This window comes from Oncorhynchus tshawytscha, linkage group LG16, assembly GCF_018296145.1.
Source record: "Oncorhynchus tshawytscha isolate Ot180627B linkage group LG16, Otsh_v2.0, whole genome shotgun sequence".
Lineage (NCBI taxonomy): Eukaryota > Metazoa > Chordata > Actinopteri > Salmoniformes > Salmonidae > Oncorhynchus > Oncorhynchus tshawytscha.
The window spans coordinates 52,949,164-52,974,310 of record NC_056444.1 but is presented as its reverse complement, the minus strand read 5'-3'; the positions used below and the strand labels follow the sequence as shown (position 1 = coordinate 52,974,310).

The following is a 25,147-nucleotide window of genomic DNA, read 5'->3' as shown; positions in this document are numbered from 1 at the left end:
CTCTCACTGTTCAAATAAACCTACCATTAAAATTATAGACTGATCATTAATTACTTCAGTGGGCAACCGGGGGGGCAACAGTGGGCAACTGTACAAAATCAGCAGGGGATCAAATACTTTTCCCCGCTCACTGTATATCTTGCCCTGGGCACAAACCCTTATCAAATTAAGAGCTTTTACCTCAATTTTTCTCATGACGAGCAAGCCGTCGACCACTTTCCCTGAAATGTTGAAATACAATATTTTATGAGCCAAATACACATACAACATGTTAAATCTTATCCATTGTAATCCACAATAAAGTAATACTAACCGAAGACCACATGCTTTCCATCTAGCCAGTCACATTTCGTACAGGTAATGAAAAACTGACAGCCATTGGTTCCGGGGCCACTGTTTGCCTGCAGAGGACAGATTGGAGGGTTATTACTGGATGCTTCACCTACATCAACCAATAACATCAGTTATAATCTATGTCTATTCATATCAATGTTTAAATGTCTCCAATGGAACATGTGTGTATGAACAGCAGTGTGTGCGCATACGTGTGAGTTGTTGTCTGAAATAAAAAAAGGTACCATGGATAGGAGGCCAGGGGCAGAGTGCTTCATTCTAAAGTTTTCATCTGCAAATGGTCCTCTGTAGATGCTGCAGATACCTGTCCCGTCGCCCTACAGGTGCACCACAGGGTCAAGGGAAACAAAGGAGGACAAATTAGAATAGAAGTAGATTGTATTAAATTACCAATACATTAGCATTACAGAGTCCAGAGTCGCAGAGAGCGATAGTCCGCCGAGCCCGCTACATATTTCGCACCGTATTTAATTGACTTATCGAATAGCAGATATGTGCCGGCTTCCAACTCCGTAGCACACTGTTACAGTTGGGTACATGAGAAAGTTAACCTGCACCGCAGTGCAGATAAAGGACATGCTGCAAAAAAAGTAGTTATAACGGCATAAACTAACAGTTTGGCTGGAATTCTAAAAAAACAAATCAGAAACAACAAAGAGCAGTGAATTGACTTACATTTACAAAGTCCCCGCCTTGGATCATGAAGTCCTTTATCACCCTATTAGAGGAGACAATAAAATAAACTTTAAAACTGGCAACAGACTGAGGAGCTTTTAATCTAACAATCAAAGTCAATTATACAAAAATATTCATATTGTATCTTACCAAATCATAACACGTAAGAATGTGCTTGCGAACAAAAGCATTACCAACACAAAAACACTAAACACCCCATCAAGATATAGGTTTTATGGATTCAATAATTACTTAATATGCATGTTGTTGCTTCTTAGAGACCATGCCTAGCCTATCACAATATCCATTATTGTGATTTGATGCCAGATCAAAAATATATGTAAAGTAACACTTGTCACATCTTCTTCCATCATCCCACTCAAGCATACCTGTGGAAGGTGCAGCCTTTAAATCCGATAGGGACACCATCTTTTCTGTAGAAGAGAGTTTGTACAGATAAATTAACATGGTACTTACTGCCTCCTTTGCTGTATTGATATAAAAGTCAGCAGAGTATACAGAAAGCCTCTAAAGTTTAAGGAAGACTTTTTTAGATTTAGCTCATTTTACACCTCCAAGTCAGTGCTAGGTAGTTAAAGATAGCGCATTCACATGAAAAGTAATTATCATTAAGTTTCACAAACCAGACATATTACTGTTAACTTGGAAATATACAGTCGCTAGTGAATGTCTACGCAGCCCTTGCTGCCTTAAAATGAAAATAAATTCAATTTTTTTCTTACTGCACATTTTCAAATTGAAAGAAAAATTATAGAAAATGTTGGGAAATTATATAAAACTCGAATATCTTAACTGGGTACGTCTTCACACAGAGTTAATACTAGGTGGAATCTAACTTATTTTATTAAAACATTTATTTAACTAGGCAAGTCAGTTAAAGAACAAATTCTTATTTACAATGACGGCCTACCAGTCATTGTAATAGCTGCCAAAGGTGCTTCCACCAACTTTGCATAACGGAGGACAACATTTTACCATTTTATTTGTTAAAATTGGTCAAACAGCACCGCAATATTCTCAGATTTCAAGCTAATTTAAATAAGAACAGACTCGACCACTTAGGAACACTCAACACCTCTTGGAAAGCCATTCTGGTGTCTTTGGCATTAAAATGTGTTAATTGTCCTGCTGAAAAACAAAACTCTCAGGAACCAGGTTTCAACCCAACCATTTCATGTGGATGAATTACCTGTAGCATAAAGAGAGTCACGGCTGGGCTGATGGAAACAGGAAATGTCGGTACATATTCATAAATATTGACCGACAATTTGTTCATTCGACATGGAGGGAATGGAATTCATTACGCAAGAAATGTCAGTGGAAACGCCTTTCTGCTGAAATATTAATATAATAACCACGTAATAAGTCACGTGATGATATGTTGTGTGGTGCATGCAGTTTATTAGGCTACAGATTAAATAAATTATCACAGGGTGGTGAGTGTCTTGGTGACATGATGATCGATGCTTGGCTGCTGTTTGACAAATAAAAAAAATCTAATTCATAATATTCTCATGTAGGCTAGCCCACCCGCATTGCATCTGCGAGCTGTTGGCTAGAGCGCATGTGCCAAGACCAGAGTGGGCACATTTGCTATTGAACAGTTTTTGTGACAAAACTAGAGAGTAGAGTTGAAAATGCCCTGGAAAAATATTGAACTTTACATTTTCATTCAGTACATAAAAACCTAAGCAAAAAAAGTACCTTTTATGTGCACTACGTCATCACACACGTTTTTTTAATCCACAACAAGTCACTTTGTTGTAAACACCTCTGGTGGGAAAACGTGCATATTTTCCTTTATGCAGATGTTTTAATATTTGCAGGAAAATCTGTCACCAATTGGATGGAAACCAAGCTAGGGTTAGATTTTCTGAAGAATGAGGGGGATTTTCTCTAACATTTTGATCATCAAACTCCCCCGTCCCTGCCAGTGACAAGCATACCCATGACATGATGCTGCCTCCACAATACTTGAAAATAGAGGGTTTCACCCTGTAGTGTGTAGTATTTGACCCAAGCCTGAAGTTTTTAATTCAGGCCAAAACATTAATTTCTTTGCCGTGTTGTCTTGCAGTATCACTTAACAGCCTTGTTGCAAAAACAATGGATGATTTGGAGTGGATCTTTTTTAACACAGGAGTGGATTTTTTTATTTTCACTTTGCCATACTGGCCAGTAATGTGGCGTAAATGCAATGTTGTTGATCATCTGTATTTTCAAGTATTGTGGTGGCAGCATCACGTTGTGGGTATTCTCGTCACCAGCAGGGACTGGGGAGTTTGTCAGGATCAAAAGAAATATGAAAGGAGCAAAGTCCTGTTAAAAAGTAAGAGAAAACTCTGTCTCAGTCTTCTGAATACATAAACTTAGCAAAAAAAGAAACATCCCTTTTTCAGGACCGCCTTTCAAAGATAATTCATAATAATCTAAATAACTTCACAGATCTTCATTGTAAAGGGTTCAAACACTATTTCCCATGCTTGCTTAATGACCAGTAAACAATTAATGAACATGCACCTGTGGAACGGTCGTTAAGACACTAACCGCTTACAGACGGTAGGCAACTGACTCTGAAAAACACCAAAAGAAAGATGCCCAGTGTCCCAGCTCATCTGCGTGAATGTGCCTTAGGCATGCTGCAAGGAGGCATGAGGGCTGCAGATGTGGCCAGGGCAATAAATTGCAATGTCAGCACTGTGAGACGCCTAAGACAGCGCTACAGGGAGATAGGACGGACAGCTGATCGTCCTCGCAGTGGCAGACCACGTATAACACCTGCACAGGATCGGTACATCCAAACATCACAATTGCGGGACAGGTACAGGACGGCAACAACAACTGCCCGAGTTACACCAGGAACGCACAATCTCTCCATCAGTGCTCAGACTGTCCGCAATAGGCTGAGAGAGGCTGGACCGTGGGATTGTAGGCCTGTTGTAAGGCAGGTCCCCACCAGACATCACCGGCAACGTCGCCTATGGGCACATATCCACTTTCACTGGACCAGAGGACTGGCAAAAAGTGTTCTTCACTGACGAGTCACGGTTTTGTCTCAGCAGGGGTGAAAGTCGGATTTGTGTTTATCGTCGAAGGAATGAGCATTACACCGAGGCCTGTACTCTGGAGCGGGATCGATTTGAATGTGGAGGGTCCGTCATGGTCTGGGGCAGTGTGTCACAGCATCATCGGACTGAGCTCGTTGTCATTGCAGGAAAACTCAACACTGTGCGTTACAGGGAAGACATCCTCCTCCCTCATGTGGTACCCTTCCTGCAGGCTCATCCTGACATGACCCTCCAGCATGACAATGCCACCAGCCATACTGCTTGTTCTGTGTGTGATTTCCTGCAAGACAGGAATGTCAGTGTTCTGCCATGGCCAGCGAAGAGCCCGGATCTCAATCCCATTGAGCACGTCTGGGACCTGTTGGATCAGAGGGTGAGGGCTAGGGCCATTCCCCTCAGAAAGACTTGCAGGTGCCTTGGTGGAAGAGTGGAGTAACATCTCACAGCAAGAACTGGCAAATCTTGTGCAATCCATGAGGAAACAGACTGTTACTTTGATTTTGACCCCCCCTCTTGTTCAGGGACACATTATTCCATTTCTGTTAGTCACATGTCTGTGGAACTTCTTCAGTTTATGTCTCAGTTGCTGAATCTTATGTTCATACAAATATTTACAAATGTTAAGTTTGCTGAAAATAAATGCAGTTGACAGTGAGAGGACGTTTCTTTTTTTACTGAGTTTATATTGTTATTTTTCAGTGGGACAATTACACACATTTTTATGCCAAAGACACACCAAAATAGCTTTCCAATAGGTGTTGAGTGTTACTAAATGGTCCATTTAAATCTGCATGAAAATCAGAGACTTCCTCCCAACCAAATTTACTGAGCTTTTGCAAAGGGTTGGTAGAATCGTATTCAAAATTATTCACAGCTGTAAAGGCTGACAAATTAGATTATACCAAGTATTGACTCTGGGGTGTGAAGACCTAATTAATAATAAATAACAAAGATGTCTTGATTATGAAACATTTCTATTATTTGTCTTTCACTTTGAAAATGTGTAGTACTTTTTGATATAATTTTAAGGCAGCAAAATGTGAAGACTGTGAAAGGGGTGTGCAGACTCACTAGGTACTGTACATGCAAATCCTGGTCAAAGGATTCCCTTTTACCCTATAGCAGGGGTGCTCAACTACTATGTACTATTTGAGAACACACTAATTTCCTAGGTGGAAAAACTGTGAATGGATATTCTCATTTAACAGCGTAGTAACAAACCCCACCTTGCAGCCCCATACTGTTCAAATTTCTCTTGTTGGCATAGAATTTTAGCCGTTTTAAATCTTATTTCTAAACATTTTGCCATGTCTTATGTGTGTTCATATGATGCCCGAGTGACTCAACAAAATAGAATTGAGTGCCCCCTGGGGGTCGAGGGCCCAAAGCACATAATCTGGCCATGCTAACTAGTGTACACGATTTAGATAGATAAATTAGGCTAACCTACCTAGCTAACATGGGCTACTTGATCAATTTTTCCCCCCCCTTCAAAATATTGTCGGGACCCGTGGTGGTCCCTATTGACCCCATTCTGGGTCCAGATCCGGACAGCGGTCCATCCGCCTGTTGAGAATGGCTGCCCTAGAGTAATATCACCATGTAGGTTTTTCTTTAGGCTCACTTGTCAGATAGGGGTATGTGTGTGACAGTGTCAATACAGATTACAAGATACATTTTCAACCATGTTTGAGTTTCAAAATAGATTGATTTTGCAAAACATTAAGAACACCTTCCTAATATTGAATTGCACCCCCTCTTTTGCCATCAGAACAGCCTCAATTTGTCGGGCATGGACTCTACAAGGTGTCGAAAGTGTTCCACAGGGATGCTGGTCTATGATAACTCCAATGCTTCCCACAATTGTGTCAAGTTTGCTGGATCTCCTTTGGGTGGTGGACCATTCTTGATACAAAACGGGAAACTGTTAGCATAAAAAAAAAACAGCAGCGTTGCAGTTCTTGGCACACTCAAACCGGTGTGTCTGGCACCTACTACCATACCCCGTTCAAAGGCACTGAAATCTTTTGTCTTGCCCATTCACCCTCTGAATGGCACACATACACAATCCGTGTCTCAAATTGTCTCCAGGCTTAAAAATCCTTCTTTAGCCAGTCTCCTCCCCTTCATCTACACACTGATTGAAGAGGATTTAACAGGTGACATCAATAACGGATCATAGCTGTCACCTGGAATTACGTGGCCAGTCTGTGTCATGGAAAGCTGTACTGTACACTCAGTGTTTATTTAGAATAAAGTCCTCGTCCTTTCCATTTTTATTATTTCAAATCACAGTAATATTTACTGATGTAAAATAGACAAGGGGTTTACCTTTTAGCTAATAGAGTTTGACTAATGACAATTTATTTTTGCAGTTTTTCCCCAAGAATGCCTGAATATATCTTGTACAGTCATCATAAAGACTGTTTGTCTCCATAGTTGGAATGTTAGAGTTGCTGTCTGTGGGATTGTTTCTCTTCCCTCAGAAAATCACTATGCAAACTGCAATTAAAAACAACAATTAACACAAATGGTTGAATGCCTAAAGAACAAGTCGAAAGGAAAAGAGATAGAGGTTGTGGTCTGATTCCCTACCATTCTCCTATTAGGGTGCACAGATTTCGTATTTTGCAGAGTTGACACATCTCAAAGGAACTGGCCCGACTACTGTCTTTTAATTTGTGCTCAACAGCCTAAACAATAAGTGAAAAGGGACATTTACCACATTTAAAACACCTGTACCGAGGAAAAAAATAACACTCTATACACCTATTCCACTAAGTGGACACCATGGCCAGTGAACAGGCAACAGGTACATTTTTAAAAAAAAAATCAAATACCGCACTTTCTTCAAGGGTGAACTATGCTAGTTATAGCTAGTTAGATGTCAGGAAGATAATGGGAAGGGTTCTACAGCTCCAGTAGATGGCGTTATAAAGCCAAGACCTTAACCTGATAGATACTTGTGTCAAGTGAGCAATAAAATCTCTCCTGACTACAGCCTTTCATAGTGACTGTGCTTGTAACTGTGGTAGCAAATGGGTACAGTTGGGTGGTCAGAGCGAGTAGATCAGCAAGTGTACCAGGGATCAATATATAGCCTACTCTAGTGTCCATAGAGATGCCCTTACCTGAATTCCCCTGTGCAGAACTGCCTGTAAAAGACAAAAGAAATAATGTATTCATTGGAAGGGCAAAAATCATCTGTACTAATCATCTCTAACAAATCTTTAATAATTCAGGATGGTGCAATTTACTAAACATTGCAGATATGTCAGAGGCATGTCTCTTCTACAGAATAATTTTCGATCCGACATTCTACAACATTATGCCATACTGAATGTGGCCTTGATGTGACAGGGCATGATTTTGCACTAGGAAGTCATGAAATTTGTTTAGGTAAAATTACCGAAAGTTCTCAGCCGTCTTTGGAACCACATCGGCAAAGAGTTCTACCTTCATTCTCCCAACTTCCTGGAAAACAGTAAGTAAAAAGGGCTGACTTCTGTAAACACTCCACATGCAAATATTGACAGGAGACCACAATAGTCATCACCTTGCTCGACCGGGTTTTGAAAGCCGCTTTTGCCCACATTCACATTTCCTGGTATGCTTAACAATTAGTATTTCTAAACTACATTCATTGTTCTGCGTGAGAAATGGTTTTCTTGAAGCAATGTAAAATGTATATGACAAAACATAGTATCTATATCGTTTGACCAAAGAACTTCTGGTTTCTTGTATTCAACAATATTTTGTCATCATCATATCATACTCACATGGCAAGACACTTTATTAAACACAAATTAAATGACTAATAGGCTACTTAATGAATACCTGTTCCCACTGGATTAATTAAGCAGTACCAACTGTAGGGTTGTCATGATACTAGTTGTTATTGAGGTGGGCAACTCCAGTACTCAAATTTTATATGGCAAAAAGGAAAATAAGAAGCAAACTAAACTCTTTGAAAACCTGCTTTATGTCAAATATTGTGCTACAGCCTTGAAATTCAGCCCCTCTGAAAAGAGCCATTTGTCCCCAAGGCATCCCCGGAGAGCTTCTGTGTTGTTAAACAAATATTGGCGGTGTAGGAGCAGCCTCCACTTAGTCAACACCCAGCATACTTCGATTTTCTCGGTAATTGCCTCAAATCGGCCAGCGGATCCTTTGCGCCATGTATACCGGAGAAACCATAAACAGGCTTTTTACACCCTATTATAGGTGTTCCTTTCATCCCTGTTAATTAACCATTTGTTCAGGTTGAGAAAGAAATCTAGACCTGGCCTTTGTTCCCCTTGGAGACAGAACATTTCACTTAACCTGGACCGAAACAAACCACGTGACTCCATAATATCCTGAACATTTACAGGGATCAGCAAGCAAACACTGGCTGGCCTCTAGCTGCTCTAATGCAGGGGTTGGGTCACTGAGGTGGTAGGGAGTTCTTTATTGCATTGAACAGACAAGAGTAGATGTGTCTTCCCCCTCTCCTACACACCTTACATAGCCCTCAGCCTGCTATGCAAAATAGGCCATTACATAAATGCCCAACCAACATATGCCAACCTATTAGCAGCACGTATCATGAACGTCAAACTACTTTGCCATAATAAAAAAAAAACTGTTACCCCGCTCAGGCCATACGTTTACAGTACACATGCATTTACAAAACAACAGTTCACAACATGAGGGGTGAGGGGGGGGCACCAAATAAAATGGAACTCTAGACCATAACCTTATACTCGATTTTACAGGAATCATTCCTGATGGACGCCTCGGGTTTGAACAGTGTTGTCCCCATATCGGCATCACAGCAGAAGAAGACGTTTGTAAGACACACCGACTCTTCAACAAAACAAACGTTTCTGCATGATCTTAGTGGTGAATCTTCATCTTCACCCCACCCAAAACCCAACAACAGCCTATTCAAAACTGAGAGAAGGTTGTACCTGAGGAGGGAAGGGCATAGAGGGTGGTTGAAGCCGCCAGGTAGAATTACAGGTGTGTCAGGTTGGTTGCAAGGCTAGTTTCACCCAGAAAAGCCTGAGCAGGTAATAGACCCACCCACAACGAGGCAGTAAAATGACCATATAATAAGGAAGTGCTTGTCAAACACTACGAGCCTGTTGCTAAGAGTAAAGCACACACCTGTTGATGCTGCCACTGGATCTCAAACTACACATAAATGACCAGGATTACCCACAACGATTAAGAGGTAAGGCCTACTTGCAGTGTTCAAAAGATCACAGTATTATGTGGATTGATATTGTTTTACGATGACACTGAAAAAGCTAAGTATAAAGCAGCCCTATCCCTGGGTTTGCAATAAAGCTGAGGGGTGGGGCTGGCTGAATGTAGCCTAATCATGCTCAAATTCATTGATGGAGCTATGGATGCAAGGACTAACATTCCCTGAGATCAGCATGATAGTTGATAAGCTTTAAAAAAAAAAAATGGTGTAATCTTTGAAGATTCCTGAATCTGGAAATATCTGAGTTAAGCAATAGCATTGTATCAAAAGAAGGCACGCATTTCCTCCTACGCGTAAACAAACCTGTTTTTTATAGGAATGAATAGTAAACGGATTGGATTGCGATACCTGAAATATTAGCTTTTGTCTAGCCTCAGGCTGTCACCAGTTAGGAAATACAGTAGCCTATTAGGTATATATTTAACACTTGAGGTTGTTGGATTCCAAACAATGAGTGTTGAGGCATGCTACATGGGCGATTCCACGCCAGTGGGAGTGGAAACTATTTTTTGCATCTTAAGATTGTTCTGAGAATTCTCACATAGGAACTTCATTGGGAGGACTGACGTTTAACATACTTTTGTATCACAAACCATTTTTGAGAAAAGCATAATCAAATTGGCAATTTTAGGCCCTTTTTAGACATACATGCCTCCTGTAAGACCCTATGATCTACGAATCGTACATGATACAGGAAACATATTGGTGTCATTATAACATTCTCATAAATATGGAGTAAGCCTATGTATAGATTTTGAAATACACATTTTCAAATTAATTTATTCAACATAAAATAATATCTTCAAACTACTCTTTTTGATTTTTCTTATTTTAAAGACATTGTTTGTAGCAATATACTCTTCAAACTAGGGCTGGGAAATATGGCCTAGAAATCATATTTATATTTTACAAACTTATGGGCGATTCACAACATAGTGTCTTCTGAAAGTATTCAGACCTCTACTTTTTCCACATTGTTACATTACAGCCTTATTCTAAAAAGGGATTACATTGATGGGGGGGGGATCAATCTACACACAATATCCCATAATGAGAAAGCAAAAACAGGTTTTTAGAAAAGTTGGCCAATTTTAAAATAAACTGAAATATCACATTTACATAAGTATTCAGACCCTTTACTCTGTAATTTGTTGAAGCACATTTGGCAGCGATTACAGCCTTGAGACTTGGGCATGAAGCTACAAGCTTGGCACACATGTATTTTGGGAGGTTCTCCCATTCGTCTTCTCTGCAGATCCTCTCAAGCTCTGTCAGGTTGGATAGGGAGCGTCGCTGCACAGCTATTTTCAGGTCTCCAGAGACGTTCGATTGGGTTCTGGCTGGCCCACTCAAGGATATTCAGAAACTTGTCCCGAAGCCACTCCTGCGTTTTCTGGCTGTATGCTTAGGGTCGTTGTCCTGTTAGACTGGGGGCGAAGGTTCACCTTCCAAGCTCCCGGGCGCTCTGGAGCAGGTTTTCATTAAGGATCTCTGTACTTTGCTCCATTCATCCTACCTTCAATCCTGACTCGTCTCCCAGTCCCTGCTGCTGAAAAACATCCCCACAGCATGATGCTGCTACTACCATACTTCCGCTTAGGGATGGTGCCAGGTTTCCTCCAGACGTGACGCTTGTCAAAAAGGGCCAAATAGTTATTTTTTCCTTTAAATCAGACCAGGGAATCTTGTTTCTCATGGTCTGAGAGTCTTTAGATGCCTTTTGGCAAATTCCAAGCGGGCTGTCATGTGCCTTTTACTGAAGAGTGGCTTCTGTTTGGTCACTCTAACATAAAGGCTGGATTTGTAGAGTGCTGCAGAGATGGTTATCCTTCTGGAAGGTTCTCCCATCTCCACAGAGGAACTATACAGCTCTGTCAGAGTGACCATCGAGTTATTGGTCACCTCCCTGGCCAAGGCCCTTCTTCCCCGATTGCTCAGTTTGGCCAGGCGGCCAGCTCTAGGAAGAGTCTTGGTGGTTTCAAACTTCTTTCATTTAAGAATGGAGGCCACTGTGTTCTTGGGGACCTTCGATGATGCAGACATTTTTTCGCACCCTTCCCCAGATCTGTGCCTCGACACAATCCTGTCTCGGAGCTCTACGGACAATTCCTTCAACCTCATGGCTTGGTTTTTGCTCTGACATGCACTGTCAACTGTGGGACCTTAGAAAGGCGCACACCAGTCTATATCATGTCCAATGAATTGAATTTACCACAGGTGGACTCCAAATCAACTTATAGAAACATCAAGGATGATCAATGGAAACAAAGGGTATGAATACTTACATAAATAAAAGGTCTCTTTATCTTGTTATACATTTGCAAAAATTTCTAACAACTTGTTTTTGCTTTGTCATTATGGGGTAGTGTGTGTAGATGGCTGAGGAAAAAATGTATTTAATCAATTTTGGAATAAGGCTGTAACGTAACAAAATGTGGAAAAATGGAAGGGGTCTGAATACTTTGAGTCTTTGTGAGAAATGTGAGAATTTCCAGAACAATCGGAGATACCAAAAATATCCGCTCACACTGGTGCCAACATACATTAGGGAGAGTTTAAGTTTCTTATTTTTGACTTCCATAAGGTGTTGTTGTTTCTGTAGATGAGTCATGAAAAGCCAGGTAGTACTGATAACACTAGAAACAGTCTAATTTCTTGGTAAAAGCTGTTTGTAGATTACTGCTAACTGCTCCACTCTCTTCGACAGCTTTTTCCTGAGCATGGTGACGTCGACCGGAACATCACAGACCCAATAGGTTACTTCTGGGGCTGGGCAGTCTCAACAGCAAAAGCTTCAACATGCTGGCCATCATTGAGTCGTGGGAAGAGGAAGGGAGCTGCATCAAGGACAACACCAGCCAGTTTCTGTTCATCTTGCTGTTAAAGGTGGGCATGGACTGTCTGGTCCTGTTCATCAGCCTGCGCCGGCTTAACACCTCCTTCATGGGCGTCTGTGGTCTCTCCGTCTTCCTGGTTGACGTGGCGTTGGCATGCGCGGTGGTGGCCGTTTGGTTACTAGGACCTGACCGCTCCCCAGTGTCCGTGTGCTTCCTCTTGGCGCAGGCCTCGGCCGTGTTCAACGCGCTCCCTCTGCCCGTGCTGGGCCTGGGGCTGCTGGACTACGCCACAGAGTCACGCTACACCTCCTGCCATGCTGCCCCCTGCAGGACCTTGTGGAACTGCACCCTGACACTTCTGGTGTGGGTGCTGGCCGGCGTGCGCTCCGGCTGCTCAGCCTTCACCATACTCATAGAGGTGGAGTACGAGGGAGGGAGGCATGCTTTAGGGTGTGTGGTGCAGGAGTCTGTGTTTGTAGTACATTTCTCAGTGGGGATCTCTGTAGCCGTCTGCTGTGTGCTGATGCTGCACTACAAACGTCTTTCCTCGTGGCTGAAGGAGGCCAACAGGCTCTCAGAGTATAGGGACGACGTCAACCCAACGCTGCACAGCGACTTGAGCTTCAGGTATGCCAAGTTCGGCAAGCCAGGGGCTGACAAGGACGAGGAGAAAGCACTGACGGTGGAAACCGAATGGCAGAGGCACCCCCTTTACCTCGGACTGACTTTGGGCTTCAGCACAACGTGGGCATCATACCTGGTCATGTGCGTTGCCTGTGAGCTCTTGGGCCTTGCGGTTCCCGCCTACATTGCCATCAACCTCCTGTGGTTGGAGTGTGCCAATAGCTTATTGGTAGGGCTGGTGTTCTGGCTCAAGAGCGACTGGCTGGGGCCGTACAGCGATCTCCCGGACGACATCTGCCAGTGGCAGGTTTACTGGCACTTAAGTAGAGGACCTGTTAGAGACTCGGAGATACTTCCCAAGACTGTGTTCAGCCTGTCAGGCAAGGGCAGAAACCCACTCCTGCATGTCTGAATTAGGCCAATCGAAAGTGGGCTTGGCTCATGATGCGCGATAAGCCTACTGTATTACCTTTACATTCCTTTGATAATGTTCCTTTCAGATATGACAAAAGAAAGCAATTATGCTGTTACATACTTCTACTGATAGCCTTGTTACTAGCCTATATGATTCTCAATAGTTCCTGCCCTTGATATGTTAACTGTATGAAGGGTGGTGCTGTTAGTTTAGGCTAGCTCATTGTTACAACAAACACTTTCACACACATCCAACAACATGGGCATAATAAAAGGACCTGCAACACTTTATGTAGTGGTGTACTTTGTATGTTTGTTCAATAAACTCTCTGTACCGACTCAAAGTTTCATGTTTCTCTGTTACAGGTTTTTCAATATGCTTTAGAGAAACCGGGCGATGCTCATTAAACTAGTTTTAACTGTCTGCAAACTGAGTTACAAAACCATGACGCATCTGCAAAAAACAACCATCATTCTGAAGACTAAGATGCCTAGTTTTTGGTAAAGTGTCTTATTTTAAATACATTTTAGATTGCTGACTGAATTTTGTAAATTTACACCCCTAATTCTCATTACTGAAATTTGTCCGGATTAAATTCTCTGGTCCTTTTCAACAATTCTAACTTGTTTGAATAAAAACAGTATGCTGTCGTTTGTCCATAAATAATAATAAAAATTCTATACTCGTTGAAGTTTCCATTAATCTATAGGTATTATGGAAAAACAGTGTTTGTGGACACGTCTCTCATTAAAGTAAGACTTTTTCAAGTTCCTGTAAAAACAGTTAAATACATATTTATTCTCCCATGATGCATCATCTAGAGGAGAAGTCCTAACTTTTGTATTGATTATATTCCTGAGGTCCAGCAAAATTAAGGCAGTTCACACAATTTTTAAAACATAACAATACATTCACAACACACTGTGTGTCCTCAGGCTCCTACTCCACCACATATCTACAGTACAAAATCCATGTGTACGTGTGTGTACAGTTTGCATGTTATCGTGTATGTGTGTGTATGCATGTGTCTGTGCCTATGTTTGTGTTGCTTCACAGTCCCTGCTGTTCCATAAGGTGTATTTTTATCTTCTTTATTTTTTTTTTTTAATCTACATTTTACTGCTTGCATCAGTTACTTGACATGAAATAGAATTCCATGTAGCCATGGCTCTATGTAGTACTGTGCGCATCCCATAGTCTGTTTTGGACTCGGGACTGTGAAGAGACCTCTGTGACATGTCTTGTGGGGTATGAATGGGTGTCCGAGCTGTTCGCCAGCAGTTCAAACAGACAGCTCGGTGCATTCAACATGTCAATACCTCTCATCAAAACAAGTAGTGATTAAGTCAATCTCTCCTCCACTTTGAGCCAGGAGTGATTGACATGCATATTATTAATATTAGCTCTCTGTGCACATCCAAGGACCAGCTGTGCTGCCCTGTTCTGAGCCAATTGCAACTTTCCTAAGTATTTTTTGTGGCACCTGACCACGCGACTGAACAGTAGTCCAGGTGCAACAAAACTAGGGCCTATAGGACCTGCCATGTTGATAGTGTTGTTAACTTCTTTGGGACTGGGGGGGCAGTATTGAGTAGCTTGGATAAAAAGGTGCCCAGAGTAAACTGCCTGCTACTCAGGCCCAAAAGCTAGAATATGCATATAATTAGTAGATTTTGATAGAAAACACTCTGAAGATTCTAAAACTGTTTGAATGATGTCTGTGAGTATAACAGGCAAAAACCTGAAATAAAATCCAACCAGGAAGTGGGAAATCTAAGGTTTGTAGTTTTTCAAGATAGGAAGTGCAATATGACCCCATAGACACTAAGGCTTCCACTAGATGTCAGCAGTCTTTAGAACCTTGTTTGAGGCTTCTACTGTGAAGGGGGAGAGAAAGATAGCTGTTTGAGCCAGAGGTCTGGCAGAGTGCCATGAGCTGATCACGCGTGCGCCTGTGAGAGTTAGCTGTGTTCCATTGCATTTCTAAAGACAAAGGAATTCTCCAGTTGGAACATTATTGAAGATTTATGATAAAAACATCCTAAAGATGGATTCTATACATCGTTTGACATGTTTCTACGAACTGTAATAGACATTTTTGACATTTCGTCTGAACAAGTGATCGCGCATTATGCATTTGGATTACTAGGCTAAACGCGTGAACAAAAAGGATGTATTTGGACATAAATGATGGACTTTATCGAACAAAACAAACATTTATTGTGGAACTGGGATTCCTGGGAGTGCATTCCGATCAAGATCAAAGGTAAGTGAATATTTATAAAGCTATTTCTGACACCTCTCCTTCTTTGGAAAATGTCTGGATGTTTTTCTGTGACTAGTGCTGACCTAACATAATCGCACGGTGTGCTTTCGCCGGAAAGCCTTTTTGAAATCTGACACAGCAGTTGCATTAAGATACATGTGTTAACGTGGGCTATTTTGAGCACTTTTCTTCCGGGATGCTTAATTGTTTTTATTGCTTTACTCGAGAAGCTTAACAGCAGTAGATGTGTTCCTTATGCTAATGCAGGGTGAGCTGCACACAGTGGGACTTCCTACTAGGGCACACCGGCTCAGTGCTAACAGTATAAATCGGGTTCGTAGGCACATGATTACTGCATACAATTGCTGTAGGATCAGCAGAGGCTTTCAGAGCAGAGGGACATGTATTAAGTTACTTATATTGCATCTACCGACACCCCTGGTGTGATGTATATTTGCTGAAGCATTATGACAACTCTGCATCAAGATGGCGTAGCAGTGCAGACGTGTTTTGTTCGTCCTCTCGTGTACTTTTGTATTTTTTTGTATATATATTTCGATTTTATTTTCAATCTCTTCTCCATGTTGGTTCAGTTACACCTTCCGGTAACCTGTCTCGCCCAATGTGATACAGAACCGCTATTATTTGTCATTTTTAGACCTTATAGCAAGAACCACAGCCATTAGGAGCTAACCAGCTATTTAGCTACAAGCTATTTAGTCATTATTAGCCACTGCTAGCAGCCTTTACCTTCTGCATAGGGACCAGCCCTTTAAAAAAATATATATATATATTTTTTTGCCTGGATAATACTCGCCAGCCTACCAGTAGCAGACTGTCTCTCAACTACAATGCCGGAATCCTGCCGGAATCCCTGGACCATTCTCCTGATCTTCACAACTAGATTACCGAAGCTATCACTGAGGCCCACCTCCTGGCCTACTCAGTTGTTCACCTGGACTCCACCTAAACACGGCTAGAACACACTACTCCATCAGATCCTTGCCGTAAGCTCTGAACCTTGGCACCGGATCACCGTTGCTACCGAGTGGCTATAGTGGCTAACGCCTCTGCCCCGAAACTAGCACCAGTTAGCCGTGAGCCAGGCGCATCTCCCGGACAGAAAACTAAATTACTACAACTACAATACCTCTTTCGCCACCTGGCATGGATCCTTAGTCGACGACAGGTCTGCTGACAAATACTCCATCCGCTGTGTCTTCAACTGGCCTCCGTCGGAGCAGACGCTTCTACTAGCCCCGGGCTACTAACTTTAAATGCCGCGTCGCCCGCGTGCTAGCATAGTAACGACTAATCCGCGGCCCCCGAGTTCCATCTATAGCTGATGCCCGTTGGACTGTCCACTAATCACGGTACTCCATTCTGCTTATATATTTATTTTAGTTGTTTATCTGCCGGCTCCAGCCGCAAACTCAGGCTCTGTGTGTAGTTAACCGACCCTCTGCCCTTTCATCGCCATTTTAGCTGTTGTTATTTTAGCTGATTAGCTGTTGTCTTAGCGATCTGTCCAAATCAACACCTGTGATTACTTTATGCCTCGCTGTATGTCTCTCTCATATGTCAATATGCCTTGTATACTGTTGTTTAGGTTAGTTATCATTGTTTTAGTTTACAATGGAGCCCCTAGTTCCACTCATTATACCTCTGATACCTCCTTTGTCCCACCTCCCACACATGCAGTGACCTCACCCATTATAACCAGCTTATCCAGAGATACAACCTCTCTTATGATCACTCAGTGCCTGGGCTTACCCCCGCTGTACCAACACCCCACCATACCAGTCTGCACATTATGCCCTGAATCTATTCTACCACGCCCAGAAATCTGCTCCTTTTATTCTTTGTCCCCAACGCTCTAGGCGACCAGTTTTGATAGCCTTTAGCCATAACCTCATCCTACTCCTCCTCTGTTCCTCGGGTGATGTGGAGGTAAACCCAGGCCCCGCGTGTCCCCAGGCACCCTCATTTGTTGACTTCTGTGATCGAAAAAACCTTGGTTTCATGCATGTCAACATCAGAAGCCTCCTCCCTAAGTTTGTTTTACTCACTGCTTTAACACACTCCGCCAACCCTGATGTCCTTGCCGTGTCTGAATCCTGGCTTTGGAAGGCCAGCAACAATTCTGAGATTTCCATACCCAGCTACAACATCTTCCGTCAAGATAGAACTGCCAAAGGGGGAGGAGTTGCAATCTACTGCAGAAAGAGCCTGCAAAGTTCTGTCATACCTTCCAGGTCTATACCCAAACAGTTTGAACTTCTAATTTTAAAAATTAACCTCTCCAGAAATAAGTCTCACTGTTTCCGCCTGCTATCGATCCCCTTCCGCTCCCAGCTGTGCCCTGGACACCATTTGTGAATTGATCGCCCCCCCATCTAGCTTCAGAGTTCGTTCTGTTAGGTGAACTAAACTGGGATATGCTTAACCTCTCTAGGGTACGTGCTAGCGTCCCATCTGGCCAACATCCAGTGAGGTTGCAGAGCGCCAAATTCAATTACAGAAATACTCATTATAAAAATTCTGAAAACAAAACATATTTTACATAGATTTAAAGATGAACTTCTTGTTAAACCAACCAGTGTCATATTTATAAAAATGCTTTTCGTTGAAAGCATACCTAGCCCAGAACATAGCCCAGTTGACAAATTATTAAAAACAGTAACCAGCCAAGCAGAAGCATTACAAAACTCAGAAATAGAGAAAATTAATCCCTTACATTTGATGATCTTCATATGGTGGCAATCAGAAGACATTAATTTAATCAATAAATGTTCCTTTTGTTCGAAGTCTCTTTATATCCAAAAACCTCTGTTTGTTAGCGCGTTTTCTTCAGTAATCCAAAGGCTCAAACTTAGTCAAAACAATCAGACAAATAATCCAAATTGTATCCGTAAAGTTCATAGAAACATGTCAAACGATGTTTATATTCAATCCTCAGGTTGTTTTTTTAGCCTAAATGATCTATAACATTTCAACCGGACAATAACGTCGTCAATATAAAAAGGTAAACAAGAAATGCACTTGCTCATGAAAAAGCTCTGCGACGCGGTGGGGTCCACTCGTTCAGACTGGTCTTATTCCCTCATTTATAAGAATACGAGCCTGAAACAATCAGTCTTCCGAGCCTGTAATGGGTGCACCTCAGCCACGCTCAAGGTACTGAACGATATCATAACCGGCATCGATAAAAGACAGTACTGTGCAGCCGTCTTCATTGACCTGGCCAAGGCTTTCGACTCTGTCAATCACCGTATTCTTATCGGCAGACTCAATAGCCTTGGTTTTTCTAATGACTGCCTCGCCTGGTTCACCAACTACTTTGCAGACAGAGTTGAGCGTGTCAAATCGGAGGGCATGTTGTCTGGACCTCTGGCAGTCTATGGGGGTGCCACAGGGTTCAATTCTCGTGCCGACTCTTTTCTCTGTATATATCAATGATGTCGCTCTTGCTGTGGGCGATTCCCTGATCCACCTCTACGCAGACGACACCATTATGTATACTTCTGGCCCTTCCTTGGACACTGTGCTAACTAACCTCCAAATGAGCTTCAATGCTATACAACACTCCTTCCGTGGCCTCCAACTGCTTGTAAACGCTAGTAAAACCAAATGCATGCTTTTCAACCGTTCGCTGCCCGCACCCGCCCGACGAGCATGACCACCCTGGACGGTTCCTACCTAAGAATATGTGGACAACTATAAATACCTAAGTGTCTGGCTAGACTGTAAACTCTCCTTCCAGACTCATATTAAACATCTCCAATCCAAAATCAAATCTAGAATAGGCTTTCTATTTCGCAACAAAGCCTCCTTCACTCACGCTGCCAAACTTACCCTAGTAAAACTGACTATCCTACCGATCCTCGACTTCGGCGATGTAATCTACAAAATAGCTTCCAACACTCTACTCAGCAAACTGGATGCAGTCCATCACAGTGCCATCCGCTTTGTTACCAAATCACCTTATACCACCCACCACTGCAACCTGTATGCTCTAGTCGGCTGGCCCTCGCTACATATTATTCGCCAGACCCACTGGCTCCAGGTCACCTATAAGTCTATGCTAGGTAGAAAGAATAGTAGACACTCCCCAAATACATGTGTGCCAAGCTTATAACGTCATACCCAAGACTTCAGGCTGTAATCACTGCCAAGGGTGCTTCAACAAAGTACTGAGTAAAGGGTTTGAATACTTGGGTAAATGTGAGATTTCCAGTTTTTACAAAACGTTTTTATTTTTTCTGGTTTCTGCTTTGTCATTATGAGGTATTGTGTGTTGATTGATTTAATCCATTTTAGAATAAATCTGTAACAAAATGTGGAAAAAGTCAAGGGGTCTGAATACTGTAAATACATTAGTTTATTATAAAAGCTCAAATGTTGATATGAATACCGGTCATTGAAATTTTGTACTATAAGCCATATGTAGAATATTAGGTTTCTACATTTTTACACCGTCTCTTTAAAAACATTAAGTTTGTCATGGAAAATCTGTCATTTAAATCATTGATCTCCTGAAGAAACTTTATTTCTGTGACCCCAAATGTTCAGATATACTGGTGAAGTTAGTCAATTAGGTGACATGACTGAACAAAATGTAAATAAGAATGTTGCGCGTGTAATATAGGTCAAATCTGTTAACCTGGTTGGGCTAGAGGCAAGCAGTTCTCTGAAGTAATTGTGCAACCACGATGCTAACGATTCTCTCGGGCACTCGGAAACAACATCATTACCGCAATTATCTGGGAGATCTTTTTCAAAGTCGCAGTGCTCCCAAACAAAACTCCTGGTCGCACAGTCAAATATTTTGCAACTAAATTGGTCGCACTTTAGAGCCCTGGGTAGGGGTTTAGAGGGAAAGCAGCGTTGCCCACCATTGTGTATGGTATATTTCCCAACTCTTCACTCCCAGGCAGAAAAGCATCTTGGGGCACCTGCAGGGTTTTTGACCCTATTCCCCTTCCAATTGGAGAGTTGGCATAGACTCCGGAGTTTCTCCAAAATCCCCCAACTTGAATAGCTGTGAAGCGATAGTTGGCATCCACAACAGCAAGTAGCACCACAGAAAGGGTTCCTTTATAATTAAAGAAACATCTCTGAGTTTGGTGATCATAATACGTTTTCCGTCAACCAATCCCAAACAATTGGGAAAGTCCCATTTTTTTCTTAAACTCTTGAGCAGTTTGTATCTAGGTTTCCTCGGTGGGTCACAGCAGATTGAGAGGATGGATGCTGGCGACATATGGCCTCAAAAATCTCCATAATCGATTTAAAGACGATAGGTGAAGGCCAGGCTGAAAATAAAGCCTCCAGATGCCAAGTACCTGGTAATGACAAAATAAATATTTGGTTATTGGTTAACAATCATGTCCATTTTACTCTTCACAGATGTTGAATTGTGCAAAACCAGATGGAAATCCCTCTATGACACTTTTGTAAGGCATCTACGTAAGACCCAACCCAACGGTTCTAGGGTAAACAATCAGAAAAAATGGAAATATGATCATTCTTGATAGCTTTTTTATTGGGCACTGAATACTGAACACATCAAGGTCTGCTGTATTGCTAGCATTATTTCCTACCTGCTAAGTCACTACCTGATCAATTAATGTCAACTGGCATCAGATTTCTGAATTAGTGATTATATCTCAGTCACTTGTACTTACCCATGTTATCGCTCCTCAATCATGGTGAAATCAGAAGAATCAGAAAATATTTTCCACTCAAAAATGTAACCAGGAAAAGGCACTAACCACATCATCCTGTCCCCAAAGTAATATAATTGGTTCAGAGTTTGTTTTAATATTTCAACTTGCTTGTCCCGATCGCTTCTGGTGCAGCAAGACAAAAGCAAAACGTGCAAGCCTGCGTACGAGCGTGGCCGGTTTAGCCAAGGTTTAAGGGCCTCATTACCAAAACACAAATTTGATTCCGTCATTTTGAGGTCCGTTTTGGCAATGAGAACCTTTATAATTTAGGTATTAAGCTAATTCTAATGTATATTCAATGGGTGTGCTGTGTTGGTAACTTTATTTACTAGGACCACTATTGTATAGATTTTTGGTTAAAACAACAATGAATAAGTATGGTTTGTCCCCCACCAAAAAAATGGGGTGTACAAAACCCATGTAACATACTGCAAGAGAAAATCTGCAGTTTGTGTTTCAGCAAAGAGCAATCCGTCACTTAAAGGAGCATATCCCCCATTGACTTAAAATCTGTTTTCACACTTACATATAATGCTGTTTGATAACCCATGACAGTTTTTGGTCCATATCTCACATATTTAGATAATACAGTATGCCTATAAATTATCCAATTTGCCCATAGGATCCCATTCAATCCAGAAATGCATCTAAAAAACCTTACAACCACACCTATCCACGTCCTAATACACCAATATCACCTGTAAAAGAAGGCCAGCATCCCGGCGTCACCTCTTCACTGTTGACGTTGAGACTGGTGTTTTGCGGGTACTATTTAATAAAGCTGCCATTTGAGGACTTGTGAGACTGTTTCTCAAACTAGACGCTCTAACCCACAAATGCTCCAGATACTCAATTAGTCGAAAGACCAGTTTTATTGCTTCTTTAATCAGAACAACAGTTTTCAGCTGTGCTAACATAATCACAAAAGTGTGTTCTAATGATCAATTAGCCTTTTTAAAATTATAAACTTGGATTAGCTAACACAACTTGCCATTGGAACACAGAAGTGATGGTTGCTGATCATGGGCCTCTGTACACCAATGTATATATTCCATTTTATTTTTAAATGCTTTTCTTTTTAGGACAATGGTAGACACTTTCTTGTAGGTCTGGTTTGTCCACAAATATGTGGTGTTTAAAACAAACTCTCGTATGTCTGTTTCTTGTTTTACAACTAACTTCCTCACACTGACTACACTGTTTGCAAATTCAATGATGCATTACAACTAAGGATACATCAACCTGAGTCTTTCAATAACAGCCAGGCCTATTGTGCGGGAATAAGATGGAGTATCCTATATCCACAATGTGCCAAATGACTCATGCTTACTTTGTTCACTCATAAAGCGTCAACCTAGTATAATGAAACAAAGGTAGTGTGTATAATGTACGGTTTACAGACCATTATGTCTTACAGGGGGCATTGTATAGGCCTAAAAAGGGCCTCAAATTGCCACTTTATCACAATTTTCTTAAATATGGTTTATTTTATAAATGTAAAAGCATATCAAGCATCCTTCCCCCCAGATATACTGAACAAAAATATAAAACGCAACATGCAACAATTTCACTGAGTTACAGTTCTTATAAGGACATAATTCTTTAGGCCTTAATCTATGGATTTCACAAGACTGGGGAGCCAGGCCCAGCCAATCAGAATTCGTTTTTCCTGTACAAAACAGCTTTATTACAGACAGAAATACTCCAGTTTTATCAGCTGTCCGGGTGGCTGGTCTCAGACTATCCCGCAGGTGAAGAAGGACTGCGGTTGTGAGGCCGGTTGGACATACTGCCAAATTCTATAAAACGACGCTTATGATAGAGAAATTATTATTCAATTCTCTGGCAACAACTCTGGTGGACATTCCTGCAGTCCGCATGCCAACTGCACACTCCCTCAAAACTTGAGACATCTCTGGCATTGTGTTGTGTGACACAATGCCAGTTTAATCAGCTTCTTGATATGTCACACCTGTCAGGTGGATGAATTATCTGGGCAAAGGAGAAATGCTCACTATCAGGGATGTAAACAAATTTGTGCACAACATTTGAGAGGAATAAGATGTGTGTGTGGAAAATGTCTGCCATTTTTCTTTTCAGCTCATGAAACATGGGACCAACACTTTACATGTTGCATTTATATTTTTGTTCAGTATAAGTTTCTGTGAGAATTACCAGAACAATCTGAGACACCAAAACATATTTGGGGCTATGCAACCATGGAATGGCCTATATTTACCATGATAAAAGACTGCTACTGTACAACAATGATTGAATTGAGCCCCTAGTGTAGGCCTACAGTGTCATACACACAATTAAAAAATGGCTTAAATCATCAAATGTGATGACACAGTCCCGCCCTTTCCTGCCAAATACACTGTGTTTTTCATAAAGTGACAAATGACCAACTGCCCTAACAAAATCCACAATATTGGTAACAGACTCCATCTGCTGGTCATGTCAAATGGGCAATGTCCTCATGAGTCATGACCAAACTTTCTTGTGTCAGATTACATTCAAATATGAACGGCTGTCTATTATTTAGTGTATCTGGTGGAGAGGAAAGAGTCAAATTCCAAATGAATTGGGTCCTCTTACCAAAGGAAAACTCTAATCTGGACCTCGAAACCAGCCCAGTTCCACTGCTGATATTCATTCTTCCCCTCTAAACAAGGACTGATTTAGGAGTGGACACCACACAACTCTGTGCAGAGGGTGCAATCAATTATCAGCTAGAACAGAAAAGCAGCACTATTAGTCTGGACCTCCAGGCTGGGATTCGAACATCCCTGACCTATAGTCCTGGAGACCCATAGCCATGCTGACTAGGCTAGGAGAGCCACAATGCTAGCTAATAAATCTTTGGCTAGTCTGATCATTACTATCTGCGTTCCAGCTGAGCGATTAGTCGTTGATAAGTAGCTAGTGTAAAGCATTCAAGGCAAATGTTCTACTAACCTGTGCTTGGCGATAGCCTACTTACAATTTTCTTCCGAATTGAGAACAAAGTATCTTGTAAATGTGTGTCCAGTTGCAAATGGTTCTAAATGTGTCATCTTTCATCCTCCCATACTGCTCAGTCCAGCAACTTTAAACCTGTCCAGCAGGTGGTGCTGTTGACCAAACAATAAAACCAGCAGATATCTTGACTTGCCACTCAATATATCAGTAATGTTCAGAATAGTACTTTAATATCATTATCACTGTGTTTGACAGTGATTACGGCAGTGTTCTAAACCAGACAAAATTCGGAAAAATATTAAATCCACCTTTTGCACTGAGTGAGTAGTTCCCTCACCATTTCACCTGCCAGACATGTTGCATTCACAACATCTTTGCCGGAACTTGTCGTTTCTATGTGACGTGGCCACGTTTAAAAGTAGATAACAGCGCCTCAGACAGTGCAACCAAAACAGAAACACATTTATTTTTTTTCACCTTTATTTAACCAGTTAGGCAAGTTGAGAACAAGTTCTCATTTACAAATGGGACCTGGCCAAGATAAAGCAAAGCAGTTCGACACATACAATGACACAGAGTTACACATCGAGTAAAACAAACAGTCAATAATACAGTAGAAACAAGTCTATATACGATGTGAGCAAATGAGGGGAGATAAGGGAGGTAAAGACAAAAAAGGCCATGGTGGCAAAGTAAATACAATATAGCAAGTAAAACACTGGAATGGTAGATTTGCAGTGAAAGAATGTGCAAAGTAGAAATAAAAATAATGGGGTGCAAAGGAGCAAAATAAATAAATACAGTAGGGAAAGAGGTGGTTGTTTGGGCCAAATTATAGGTGGGCTATGTACAGGTGCAGTAATCTGTGAGCTGCTCTGACAGCTGGTGCTTAAAGCTAGTGAGGGAGATAAGTGTTTCCAGTTTCAGAGATTTTTGTAGTTCG

General features: G+C 41.6%; 2 protein-coding genes across 3 annotated transcripts in view; one reads left to right on the top strand and one right to left on the bottom strand.

Annotated features, from left to right (window-relative positions):
• The window catches only part of ppih (peptidylprolyl isomerase H (cyclophilin H)), a 36,138-nt gene that overhangs the window by 4,126 nt on the left and 6,865 nt on the right, over positions 1–25,147 (bottom strand). Inside the window, exons 1-8 of one of the 2 annotated variants that reach the window (XM_024375379.2) lie at positions 9,071–9,216; positions 7,528–7,592; positions 7,250–7,273; positions 1,419–1,463; positions 1,030–1,072; positions 579–671; positions 314–401; positions 181–221 (exon numbers count right to left, since the gene is read on the bottom strand). In XM_024375379.2, coding sequence (XP_024231147.1) covers positions 181–221; positions 314–401; positions 579–671; positions 1,030–1,072; positions 1,419–1,463; positions 7,250–7,273; positions 7,528–7,592; positions 9,071–9,088 — 417 coding nt within the window. In that variant the 5' untranslated portion in view covers positions 9,089–9,216. Of the gene's footprint in view, positions 1–180; positions 222–313; positions 402–578; positions 672–1,029; positions 1,073–1,418; positions 1,464–7,249; positions 7,274–7,527; positions 7,593–9,070; positions 9,217–25,147 lie in introns of those variants that run through there. The other variant, XM_024375378.2, reaches the window with a different exon arrangement.
• On the top strand, positions 9,199–13,586 carry si:dkeyp-100a1.6 (probable G-protein coupled receptor 160). The gene is made up of 2 exons (XM_024400418.2): positions 9,199–9,336; positions 12,080–13,586. The coding sequence occupies exon 2, from the start codon at positions 12,172–12,174 to the stop codon at positions 13,243–13,245; it is 1,074 nt and encodes a 357-aa protein (XP_024256186.1). The 5' UTR covers positions 9,199–9,336; positions 12,080–12,171; the 3' UTR covers positions 13,246–13,586.

Excerpts from the sequence above, each read along its gene's own strand:
- si:dkeyp-100a1.6 (XM_024400418.2), top strand. The coding sequence starts at position 12,172 with ATGCTGGCCATCATTGAGTCGTGGGAAGAGGAAGGGAGCTGCATCAAG.